Source organism: Amia ocellicauda, chromosome 18 (assembly GCF_036373705.1).
Source record: "Amia ocellicauda isolate fAmiCal2 chromosome 18, fAmiCal2.hap1, whole genome shotgun sequence".
NCBI classification, from domain to species: domain Eukaryota; kingdom Metazoa; phylum Chordata; class Actinopteri; order Amiiformes; family Amiidae; genus Amia; species Amia ocellicauda.
The window spans coordinates 11,249,534-11,262,364 of NC_089867.1; the positions used below are offsets into that span (position 1 = coordinate 11,249,534).

The following is a 12,831-nucleotide window of genomic DNA, read 5'->3' on the forward strand; positions in this document are numbered from 1 at the left end:
AACATGGTCTCTGCATGGAATAGAAGATATACCCTAAGAAACTTTAAAACAAAGAGAAAAGGCTGCCAACAACCTCCCAGGAGTATCGCCCAATCTGCTTGAACTAACACCAGCTAGAGCATGAAGAATCAGTGTCAGCCATTGAGTCGGGAATTTTGCACACAAACTCATTATCACTTTACAAAACACAATATATGAGGGGAAGCGGGGGGGGCATGACCTCTGTTACTATTTTATCACAAAGATATCACTGACTAGCATGCCAGGAATGCACTTTAGGTTTCTAATTTTATTTCTGTCTGCCAAAGTTCTCTGTGCACAAAAAACAAAGGCCACATTTATGTTCAAGTGCAATCGCCATTGAGCTCATCTAATGAGTCAAGAGTTTGGGGAACAGCAGACAATAAATCAATTGTTGATCCGCTGTTCATCATGAGCTACAGCTAAACTGTTCCGCTAAGATTTCATTGGGGATACAAAAGGAGGCAGGAATGGTCTACAGGTTATATTTAGAACACATTATTTAGAGAGAATTCGCCAATATAATACACTATTTAATCATGCATTAAAATAAGGTTCAATTATCAATTTAGGGTCGAAATGTGAGTCCCCACTAAACTTAGGCTATCATAAAGGTAAGGGTTGTTTTTCTTCTGATTTAATTGGGTATATATTTTTACTCTAGTATAGTCTGACTCAGTCACAAACAATAAAAAGGATTACAAGACCAGTTACGCACACTATAATAAGGACAAATCTACAGGTGGTTCTTGTTACCTGAGACACGGCATAGTTCTTGTTCTCCCAGATCTTCCTGGCCTCCCCCTTCTCCTTGGGACTCAGTTGCTGTGGGTCTGGGGCTCCCCCGGCCTGGCGTGCCTCTCTCAGCCTGGTTACCAGCGCCCAGAGGCGAGCCTGCCAGCGCAGGACCCCGGGTATAGCGTCCGCTGGAGACAGACAGGCCGAGTGTCATGCACACACACCAGGACAGTAATACCGCTGCCCCTGTAGGTAAACACTAGAGGACTGGGGCACTACTGAACAACCCTTCCTCATCCTTATCTAGGGCTGGTAAAGGCAGGAGTGTAGAATTGAGAACAAGGGCAGTAATGTTCAGACTGTACAATGCACTAGTTAGAGCATATAGATCTGGATACTGTGTGCAGTTCTGGGCTCCACACTTCAAGAAAGATATCGCTGCTCTAGAGGCAGTTCAGAGGAGAGCAACCAGACTTATTCCAGGTCTGAAGGGAATGTCCTACTGAGAGACTGAGGGACCTGAACCTTTTCACCCTGGAACAGAGGAGATTATGTGGGGACTTGATTCAAGTCTTCAAAATCATGAAAGGCATCGACCACATTAAACCAGAGGAGCTTTTCCAGATCAGCAGGGACACACGCACCCGGGGACACAAATGGAAATTGGGCTTCAAGGCATTCAAGACAGAAAACAGGAGACACTTCTTCACACAAAGAGTTGTCACAATCTGGAACAAACTCCCCAGTGATGTGGTAGATGCTGAAAATTTGGGAACAATTAAAAATACACTGGATAGGATCCTTGGATCACTCAGTAATGGACACCAAATGAGCACGATGGGTCGATTGGCCTTACGTTCTTATGTTCTTAAGAGTAAACAACCATCTGTATTGTGCCTCTTCATTTATTGTTGCAAAACATTCTAGAACACAAGGCCTCAATCCAGAAAAACAGGGCTAATCCAATTCAATCTACTTTTTAACTATATAACTGAACTCATCATCAATCAGTCGATTAAATGACTGGCTGGCTCAGGATCCTTGTTCTAAAACACATAGAGGTTAGAGTGAGGGACTAAATCTGGGGGCCCTGTGCCGGACATCACCCCACCTGCCTCCCGAGAGAAAAAACACTCACTCTTGACATCCCAGAGAATGTCCTGCTCGGGGGGGGCAGCATACAGGATGTAGAGGCGCACAGTGTCGATGCCGTACTGCTCCACCACTTCCTGGGGGTCCAGGCCATTGTGTTTGGACTTGCTCATTTTCTCCCAGGTCACCTGCAGCTGTTTTAGGCTGCCGGCCTGCACGGGCTCTGAGCCTGGGAGAAAAACACCAGTTTTCACGGCACACAGTGCTTCCAGTCAATTCTTAGCGGCTCATGGGGTGATTGTGGGAATACTTGTGGTGTTCCACAGCCTTGGGGATGTTTACTAAAATAAACCCTTAGAGGTCTATATTCACCCCTGCTGTCCCAATCTGTGTAGCTGTAAACAGGCCTATGCTTGTGTTGCCCCTGCTAGAGAACAGTCAATATTCATTAACTGTATTAATGCCACATTTACTGGGTTATTAAGACCAAGCCATGATAATCTAAATTATTATATAATCTAATCTAAATACCTAAAACATCTTGATGATGATTCATATGTTCTACTCTGCTGTTGACTGTTAACTCTGCATACAGTATATCAGGCAAACCTCATACTAAAGTACCATCTAAAACTGAGAAAGACTGCTTACTTTAACAGATGGCTGGGGCTGTACAAGAATCTATACTTATTTCTGTCAGATCTTCTTGTGATTCACAATCAGATACAGTCCAAATTATTCAGAGCAGACAAAGCCGTGACTTTCCACTGCTACGCCACAATGATTTGTTAACTGGCATGTTTATTTGGTTGCCAGGCGATTCAAAAGTCAGGGGGGAAAAATAATAAATCCAAAATGTTTTCTTTCTTTGGGAGTTTCAGTGACTAACCTACCATCCCTTTGGATTGAGTGGAATATACTTCACTTCAATACACATATACATATTGTTTATACATATTGCGTTTAACAGAGAAAACCATGAAGGGAATTTAATTATCAGCACGTTGGATGCAAGTGTTTATTTTCTGGACCAGATGAAGGGTAAAGTCAATGCTATGAAAAATAACTATGCCAACTGCCATGTCATTGTCACGTGTTCATTCACCAAACCCTGAGGTCCCGATCACATAAAGGTAAATGTGTCTCAGTGAACAAAACAGCAGAGGAGAAATACAGTTAATCTTCATTGCTTTACAGAGTGAGGCAGCGCTGGCGCAGTCAGGCCCGGTCTCACCTGAGAAGTCGATGTTTTCTCTCCTGAGGTACTGGCCGCCGTCGGCCAAGCGAAAGGTCTGCGCTTTGATGAGGCCCTGAACCAGCAGCTTGCGGAACGGCTCCCTTTGAAAGACATTGTCCAGTGAGGCATACAGCAGCCACACTTCAAACACAACAAGCAGTCGGGGGAAATCATTACAGCAACATTTATTTTTTTAAACTATTAATGCAAATATTCTAGCTGTGAATGCACTAATACAACACAAGTAACAAGTGTTGTTTTTTCGCAGCTGTCCCCAAATATTCCACATCATATCTTGGTCGTAGGAAAGATGGAACAAATATTTTAGTAGTGCTCTAGAGTAAATATTTTAACTGTGTTACCAGATGGTACTTCCTGGCCATGACGCATGCTGTCATTGCCCTTGAATGGATACATTAAAGTAATAAAGCAGGGGAATAAACAAAAGTAAAACCGAACTGATAACCAACTGTTCCACTGTACCTGTGAGAGGTCATGTTCTGATCTTTGCAGAAGTGGCTGAGGAACCTGGCGTAATACAAGTGCATGACGGCGTGCTCCTTGCCTCCGATGTACAGATCGACAGGCATCCAGTAATCTGCCAGGGACCGATCAAACGGCCTACAGAACAACAACAACAAAAACACAACACAGAATTGAGATTCACATCACAAACACAACAAGAGATGTGCTGTGTTACCTCACAGAGAGGGAAAACACTGTTAAAGAAGAAAAAGCTGAAAGAATACTATCATTTATATATAAAAAAAAGAACAATTCATATGTGAACTGCCTAATTGCATCCTTATATACATGTTTTTGATTACGGGAACAATGTTTGGCCACAGACTAATGCATACTTTAAGACTATAACACTAGGTGGCAGCCTTGGACTAGAAAAAAGGAGAATGATTTCCTAAACTATCAAGCAGGCCGAGAGTCGATGTTCCTCATTTAGATTACTACACTAGAGAGAGACATGAGTTATCAGGAGGAAGATTAAACAAGGCTTGTAGATTGGACTTCAAGATCCTTCAGGTCTTTTTAATGACCAGTGCATTGAAAGAAAATTAAGCCAACAGAGGTCAATTAAATAAGGAGTTTGATGACGTCAGAAACCAGAAGCTGGGGAATGAACATAAATATATAAATCATGCCAGAATATACACTGGAGCCAGCCGTTCTTGCCAGCAGCTTATCACCGTCTGATCTCGGCCCGAGATGTTTTAGACGTCAGGCAGGCTATTGGCACCTGCTGTCTGATGTGTTGCTAACTGAATCATCAATTCCTCTCCACAGCCTAGCCTCTGTCAAACACACACTCATGTCCCCTTCATGCGAGACAACACAGTGCAAGTCAATTTCTTCTGAGGACACTTGGGGCTCCGACTGACAACCTGTGGATTTCCGAAGTGTTTCAAAACAACAGGATATAATGCACTTCACTGTGACGCACACCTTGCACATCCAGCTGTTTACTCCTTCACTCTGAACTCCCTGCACACAATCCTCTAAATCGGGTTAGTCCAGTTTGAGTGTTTAAAAAAAAAAAACAAAGATACAGATTTCCTTACCTAGTATCCTACTGAATTCACAATCAATTCCACTGGGGAAGGCGAGGTAAAATCAGACTTGTTTCATTGCCATATTATTGATGATAAGTAAGAGGAATTAATCCCAAACAGGACTAATGACTTACAGCTCGCCCTATTGCACAGCACGTAGCCGAGGTGTGCCCTCTGACATGTTACAGTATCAAAACAAACAGTAATCAAATCAGGCAGTTTTCTGGATTAGTAGATGTTGAATCCCATGACATTCCCTGCTCCTTACCTCTGTGTGTTGTTGGGGTCTGTGTACCTGAAGTAGTACCAGGCAGAGTCCACAAACGTATCCATGGTGTCTGTTTCCCTGCGAGCTGGGCCTTTACACCTTAAACAAAGATTATAATTATTAATAACCATTATTATTAGCCCTTTACATACTAATAAACAGAAACCAGAAGACCCAGAGTGCACAGGCAAATATTGACACATTTTCCTTGATTAAAAGCTCCTGTCTCAGAATTCCTGCCTCCCAATACACACATTGCACTGATATATCGGATATATTGCAGTGATATATCTGTCATGTGTATGTATAGTGCTCTGATTGACAAAGACATGATGCATGATTTTATTTGTTACTTCACGGTCGTAAGAGTCACTTTTTTTTATCTTAACAAATTGCAAGCCTCAGAGATGACAGCTCGTGTCTGGACACTAGGACAAAGGTCCTCTGGAAGCGACAATTGCTGCGACTTACATAATGACTTCTCCAAAAACTTGCATCCTCCAATCAGGCTTGATTGTCTCATATCTGACTATAATTATGAGGCTATTACGAATGATGTCATGCAGAGACACAAGAGGACATGCAGAGATACTTCTGACCTCTTGTAGGATCTCCATTAATAACTTAGAATGCAATAAAACTACTGTCATCATTGCAAATAATATAAAGCGCAGAATGCATTGCCTGCAATTAACTGTGCAGTGTTAAGTGCCTCGAGGTTGCTTAGCGACAGGGTAGGTGTAGCAATTTAACTCCTTCAGACCCAGACAGATTTGTCCAAGATGTGTCTGTCTGTGAATAAACAGGAAAGATCTGCTAGCCAAAGTTCTGGGATTGCTGGGAAATGTAAACTGAAAATGATTGTCCACTAGGAATCCCCTGGAAAAAAGGTAAAAGAGGGCCAGAAAGGCTATGTGCCCAAATTAAAGATTGTTGGCCTGTTCCTTTTGTATGTTTGACTTGAACTTCGCCTGGTTGAGATTGAGATCAGATTGAGTTATATCGGTTGTCACTTAAATAAGAACCTCTGAGTCGAAACATTCACTTTATGTCTCTGTATGTGTTATGTCTCTGAAAAGACAAAAAAAAAATCGGAAAAATCATGCCAAATTTGTCACTCAGACAAGCCAGGCTGATTTCCCCCTGCAGGTATTGTTATCCTTAAGCATTTTGGAGGTTTTTTGGTTTGTCAGTTTTCATGCGTTTTTCCACCTTCCGTGTCGCGATGCGGCGCTAATGGGAGTCGGGAGAGTTATCACTTCTCCCATTTTGACATGAACAGGTTTAGACAGAGCCGGGCTGCTGACTGTCTTGATTCCCCAGAAAACAGCACTGTCATCTCCCCGGGAAAAGAGCTGCGTGCCGAGACTGCCGCGAGAAACCACAGGGCGGCTGCACAACTTCTCACTCCTCCGAAACGATAGTCGGATAAGCACGCTCAACAGATGGAAAGATAGCTAGTGTCTGACGTCTGACGTTAAAAAAGGGATGCTGTGGCACAGATTAACTGAATACTGACTTTGAAGTGAAGAAAAAAAATAATAATTATATTATATATATATATATATATATATATATATATATATAAATATGCTTGCTTTTTACCATCAGTCAATTCTGTCTTTGGTGATCCCTTTTCACAGATGCAATGATATTTTGTAGTCTCGTAACCAAAACTGTATGCAGTCTTCTAAGGATTATTGGTTAAAAACAAACAAAAAACTTACTGCTTTAATAATTAACCCCCTTCAGAACAAATTAGCACTTCCATAACAAAGGCCTCTCTCAAAATCAGTTTGAACCAGTTTCTCAAATTGTCTGGATGAATTAACATTCACATTTTATTATCACAAGGGCCCCCCACACACACACACACACACACACAGTTAGATCTAGTTCAACACAATCCATGTGAAATATATTGTGTAGGTGAAGCAAAACAATTATTTATCCTACAGGCCTCTCCGGCAGAATTGCTCACAAAAAATAATTTAATAAATAAATAAACAAACACACATTTGAGCACAAGAACAGATATCTGCCTGGGTAGTGTATAGTTAAGAGGCTTTGACAGATTCGTTGTCACAGAATGTGCTGCCTGAATAAGTGAAAAGGTTATGGATTGCAACAATATGTGCATTAAATTAATGAATTAATTCCGAGGTAAACATGTTTGATGCAATGGCACGGAGAGGAGAGTTATATAACGACCAATGTGAACACTAAGCTTGCGTCACATGGGAAGATGGGTTAAAAACGCTGCTGATCTGTTTTGTGTTTAGAGTAGAGCGAGAGGAGAAATGATACCATCCAAGCTGGTTCTCAGAACAATATAGAAATTGACAAATATCACATACACGGGGTCTGTGTCATTTCTGTACTGGTTTACAAAAGGGTCTACTGAGCACTGCTTCGCTTTAGTGGACTTTCCTCCCTAACTTCTACCTGTGGTAATAGCACTGCTTTGGCCTAGTTGTTTCTGCACAATGATATTCACAGTCCTAAGTAAGCCCCAAGGATTAAAATACAACCACATCTATTGGGAAACAGGGCTGTTCCAACAACAGGAACGATACTGGGAGATTGGCTTTTCTTTTTTTATGTTTTTAACAACTCCTGCCTATGTGCGCTGACTCATGCAGCTATTCGATGCAAAAACAGTCTCTGACACTGCTAATGAAACCTTCACAGGCTTAAATAAGGGATCAGATCAAAACTCTGCTGGACTATAATTAGGCCAAAATTATTATGACTTCGACTTCCTAGACTATTTAGTTTCATTCTCAAGACACATTGGTTCAGACTGTACCTGTAATATAGCATCCTGTTCTCCTGAGCTGTTCAGCACACTTGTAATTATGCACTTAATATAACTATGCTTCCTTATGCTCCTGCTTACTGATGTATTGTTGGAACCTGTATTGTTTTACTGCGACTTCCCCTGCCTTTCGCACATGATACTAAGATTTAAATAATAATAATAAATTCTACTCTACACTGCACTCTACACTAAGCATTAATTCTGTCATTAAAGCAGGGTGCCTGACTCTGCAAAAGACTATTCTTCTATCAAACAGGGAAATATACTACTTAAAGCTTCTATGGCATTTCAGCAATAGCCCATTGTATGCTTTATGACCTTTTTCTCCATCCGTCTACAAGAGGATCATTTGTTCTTAAAAGCAAGAATGTGATTGAGGTTTCAAATGCACTCGCAGGACTGAACCTGGCTTTGAAGGTTCCTGCTGTGCACTCGAACAGATTCAAGTACTTCAAGACCAAATAAAAATGCTTTTTGTTTTTTTATAGATCAATAAGTGACTTACAATGATCAGTTTATAAGTATCTGTACCTGGCAGCTAAGTTTCCTCAAAAATACATTCCCCAGATAACAACAATTGCTGTTTCTTGCGAATCGGTTTGTGGCCTTCTGATGCAACAGCCTCTGTTTCAATTAGCTTCCCATCAGCATTTTACAAAGCATCCCTAAGGACCCGAATCAGAATCAGTTCAACAACCACAGATTGAGCTTGAGGTCTCCTTCATTGCTCCAGGGGAATAAATACTGCTACTGTGAATAACACATTCCTGTCTCAGAAATACAGAACATACTCACTGGGGACAGTGGCAGTGAGTCCAGTGGGCCGCTGCTGCCAGAGGAGATGCCCCCTTGCCCGTGAGGGAGGGAAGTTTGGGTAACACGACAGGGAGCTGCTCCACAGGCACAGACAATGGACCACACGACGGGCAATGGATGATGGGTATAGGGGTGCCCCAGTACCGCTGACGGGAGATCAGCCAATCCCGGAGCTTGGGGCTGGTGAGGTGGCCACCCACCTTCATCTCTCTGGCCCTCTGGGTTATCATGTCAAAGGCCTTCTGTCTGGGGAGGCCTGTGAACTGAGGCAGGCAGGGAGACAGTTTCATCAAGGGGAAAATGAATCAATCAATAAATAAATCCAACCTGGACCTGCTCCCTATTGCTCTTGTTCGTTCTCCACATACAAATGCGTAGATTTTTCCTTCTCTATTATTAAATGGAGTGATTGTACAGCTATTGTGGATTTCTAAGAATTGCATCCTACTTTACATCTGTCACAGGCTTTCAAAAATTATTTGGTAGAATGTGGACATAATCACATATACCCTCATCTCAGATCTTTTTTTAAGTCATCAATCTGTATTTTTTTGTTGTTGTTGCTTGTGAGTATGTGTGTGTGTTTGTCATCAATGATTTCTCTTTGAATAGTGTTAATTGCATTTGGTTTGTAAAGAACTCCAGGGAATTGTTGCCTCTAGTGAAAATCTGTATCCTCATTACACAGACGGCAGATTAATGGTAATGTGACAGCAGTTGCTGCCGTTTCAAATGAATAAAAAAACATTAATTAGCTTTGCTTCCTTTAAAACTGAATAACAGCCACATACAGTGAGATTGAGATTTCCCCAAGCTCTATTTTCAACAAAACCACTTGTAAAAGGAGAAGCAGTAAAGTACATATTACAGTAGTCATTTCCAATATGACCACATCTTTGATGACTTTTTGAGAAATTACTGCAACAAGGCTGTTTTCAAAAGCATTAATTCACATGTATGTCACTATTGTATTGAGCTTTTGTGTGTGTATTGTAACATGATGCTAAGGGGAGCACAAAATGGCCGACAGGACAGCTCCCCACCTCCCAGAAGCCATGGGAGGATGTTTCAGCATTCATTGGACAGACGTTTTCATTCACTCCTGCACTGTAAAGAAATACACCATTTGCATCATATCCCTTGTCTGGCACATCTACTTCCCCATCCCCTACCCAGTAACAGTGCAGCACCAGGGCTACCCCCCACAGCGTTTCAGTATGTTTTGCTTAATACTCATTATATACAAAAGAGAAAATAACAATTCCTGACCTCTGCTGAGCTGTGGAGAGTCTCAGACCCATCAGGCTGTGTGTGCAGCACAGTGAAGGCCTTCAGTCCCAGAGTCTTGACCACCGCTGCCTCCTCCACACTGGTGTCAGGAATACCTGCCAGCAGAAGAAGGAGAGTGTGTTAGTGCTTATTAGGGGGCCATTCAGATCAGAGGAATCATGTTTGTGGAATTTCATCAATGCAGCCAAACTCACCGACACTTTGTTTCTATGGCTGGGATAGAAAACACACAAAAAACTTAAATGTTTCGCAGACCCCCACCTGTAACTTGAACCTAGACATTCTAGTGATAACTTTCTTCTTCAACTCCTCCATAAGAATACTCACTTATTTTAATGATTTCTGTGTTAAATTATACTGATTTCAGCTAAGGGGTTATGTTGCGATTTCTGTGTGAAGTCAAGTTACTAACACTCATGTGTGGGGTAAAATCACGATCAAAACAGAAGCATCTTTTACCCTGCCAATGTTTAGCTGGGGCATATGATAGGACAAGAGCAAAAAAAAAAAAAGAAAAAGGTGAGAAAATCCTGTCTTCATGTACTAAAAGCATGGTTGGATATGCTCATTAAAACCACCGAGTAGGACCAATGTGGCTCTGACAAGAAGGACATGTTATCTTCATAATCCCTGAGAAACAGATGCTCAAGTGCGGTGTTCCACACTGCAGACAGGGTGGAATAGGTTTTGTTTGTTCAATTAAAAACCTAGTACCCAAGCTGGCACTCACACCCCAGCCAAAAAAACAACAACAAGTTATCTGCTGCATCCTTTACCTATGACAGTATCCAAGTGACCTTCGAACTCTGGCTTCGCTGAGATGACGAGAGGGACCTCCTCGCCGGTGAACAAACATACAGCGCTGACTGAGGTCAGGCAATCTGCAGGAAATAAGATGCACAAATAACTAAATAAATATAATTAAAATCAAGGCTAAAACGCTGCCTGATTCAGTAATAAGGTATAACCTCCCCTTACTCTTCATTATGAACAATCACACGTTACAAACAGACCTCCTGGGATTCCCAATTAAAACACAAGAGGGCTTTGGGCAGAGAGCCACAGTCAAGAGAGCTAAAGTGAAAATTAATGCAAGGAAGCAAGTTATCTCCCATTCCGCACTCGGCACCCCCCCATCGTGAGCACTACGCAAATAGACTCAGGTTTCTGTGTCAAAATAAGTACCACAAAAAAGATGTGGCACGATATACAGGAGCCATACTGTAATTACTGCAGCTCCATTACCCATCGCTGCTTCCCTGGGCTATTTTCATCTCAGAAAAGACTCTTTAGATTTGCTATTCAAACAGGCACCCCTGATCACTTCAAATTAACCAACATCCTAATTTCCATTGAAGGTCTGCAGTGAATGTTAAATAGTTTTTAAATACACATATAAATATATTCAGGCCCTGCTTAGAAAATGTGAAGTTGAACACTGGTTTCTTCAAACACAGGTCTGAGAAGTCTAGACATCGGAAATCTCATGGCATGTCTGTAAAACAAAGGTCAGTTTGGCATTTTATGAAACCTAACATTGCCTAAAAAGAGGTTCCTATGGGAACTCAATTTTAAAAAGCAGCATTGGCCCAAATCCAAATCCCTACATCCCTACCTTTCACGTGTCCTACAAGTTGGTATAAATGAGGTCACTTAAGGCTGTTGGACAACATGAGCCAGTCATGTTTAGTTCCTACTGTCCTTGCAGACCCTGCCATTTTCCTCTCCTCTCTCTGGACACTCCACTTCACCGCATGGCTTGGTCTCCAACTGACTTTTTGGTTCAAAGACCCCATTGTCATCCTACTTTTGCTCTCAGTGTTACTACTTCACAATGACAGAACTGGACTCATGTAAAGTCCAGAGTGTGGCATTTGTATGACTGCAAAACCAGTAAGCAATGTCAATAAAAATCCCTTTAAAAATAGGTATAATTATATACAGTCCGCACTCTTCACCTTTCCCAGCCTCAAAGGCCTTCTGCAGGGCCGGGGTGGCGGGGCTGGAGCCATGCAGCAGGCGGTGAGAGGGCAGGATGGACAGGTAGGCGGCTCCGTACACGGCCTCGGGAGTGGAGGTGTACGCAGACAGCTTCTCGCCCGTCTCCTCTCCGTTCACCTGGGGGCACACAGAGCTTCAGAGCCGGATCGGACAGATGCTGCGGTCCTGGGGAACACCAGCAAAGCGGACCCCGACTGTGCACAAACGAGCAGATTTTCCCCCTGAATGCTGTCTAGAGGTTGTGCAGCTGTAGTAGACGATGGAATCAAGATGGCTGCCAGTGCAAAGGATCAGTAAATACTGGGCGGAAGAGGCCAATGGAAGGCAAGCTTACAAAAGAAAATGTACAACTAAACGTGTGGGCAGCCTACCTTTAAGTGGAAGTCGAAATAGCATCCAGTGCAATCTCCAATCCAGTTAGCCTGCATGCCTTTGACACCGTACCACTCGGGTAGCTCCGCCAGTGCGTCCAGGAGTGACTGTGTGAATACAAAGACTGATGTTTACTTCCCCTTTAACACAATAATTTCAAGGCAAGGAATTGTGCATTTTCTTTTCTTTTCTCTCAACCACATGTCCGGCTATCTCACATCTCACACATACTGCCATCTCTGTCTCAAGTGGAGGTGTGAGGATATTCATAGGACTATTAATGATGATGCTAGGGTTGCAATCTGCCATGCAAAGCTAGAGGGGAACTGAGTGACAATTTCTATAACTGCATATTACTACATTGCAGGAAGCCCAGTAAATAACCTGCAGAAAAAACAACCCCATCATTTAAATGAGACTGTAATAATGATATGATGTAACTATGTCTGGCTCCAATATCCCCAACCCAGAGAGGCCTACAAAACCACTTCTCCTTTATTTGACAGTCCTTATCTATTGATATGAAACCTCAACAGGGACAGTCATCCGGTTTCTAAGTTAAATCCAATTTACAGCCCTGAGGAAGCAATTGAAATGGGATCTAGTTACA

General features: G+C 42.3%; 1 protein-coding gene across 1 annotated transcript in view; it reads right to left on the reverse strand.

The window, feature by feature from the left end:
* Positions 1–12,831, reverse strand: part of lars2 (leucyl-tRNA synthetase 2, mitochondrial) — a 43,420-nt gene that overhangs the window by 9,713 nt on the left and 20,876 nt on the right. Inside the window, exons 8-17 of the mRNA XM_066690891.1 lie at positions 12,221–12,328; positions 11,807–11,966; positions 10,625–10,729; positions 9,828–9,943; positions 8,538–8,821; positions 4,922–5,020; positions 3,572–3,709; positions 3,086–3,189; positions 1,898–2,080; positions 778–947 (exon numbers count right to left, since the gene is read on the reverse strand). Of these exons, the coding sequence (XP_066546988.1) occupies positions 778–947; positions 1,898–2,080; positions 3,086–3,189; positions 3,572–3,709; positions 4,922–5,020; positions 8,538–8,821; positions 9,828–9,943; positions 10,625–10,729; positions 11,807–11,966; positions 12,221–12,328 (1,467 nt within the window). The remainder of the gene's footprint in view (positions 1–777; positions 948–1,897; positions 2,081–3,085; positions 3,190–3,571; positions 3,710–4,921; positions 5,021–8,537; positions 8,822–9,827; positions 9,944–10,624; positions 10,730–11,806; positions 11,967–12,220; positions 12,329–12,831) is intronic.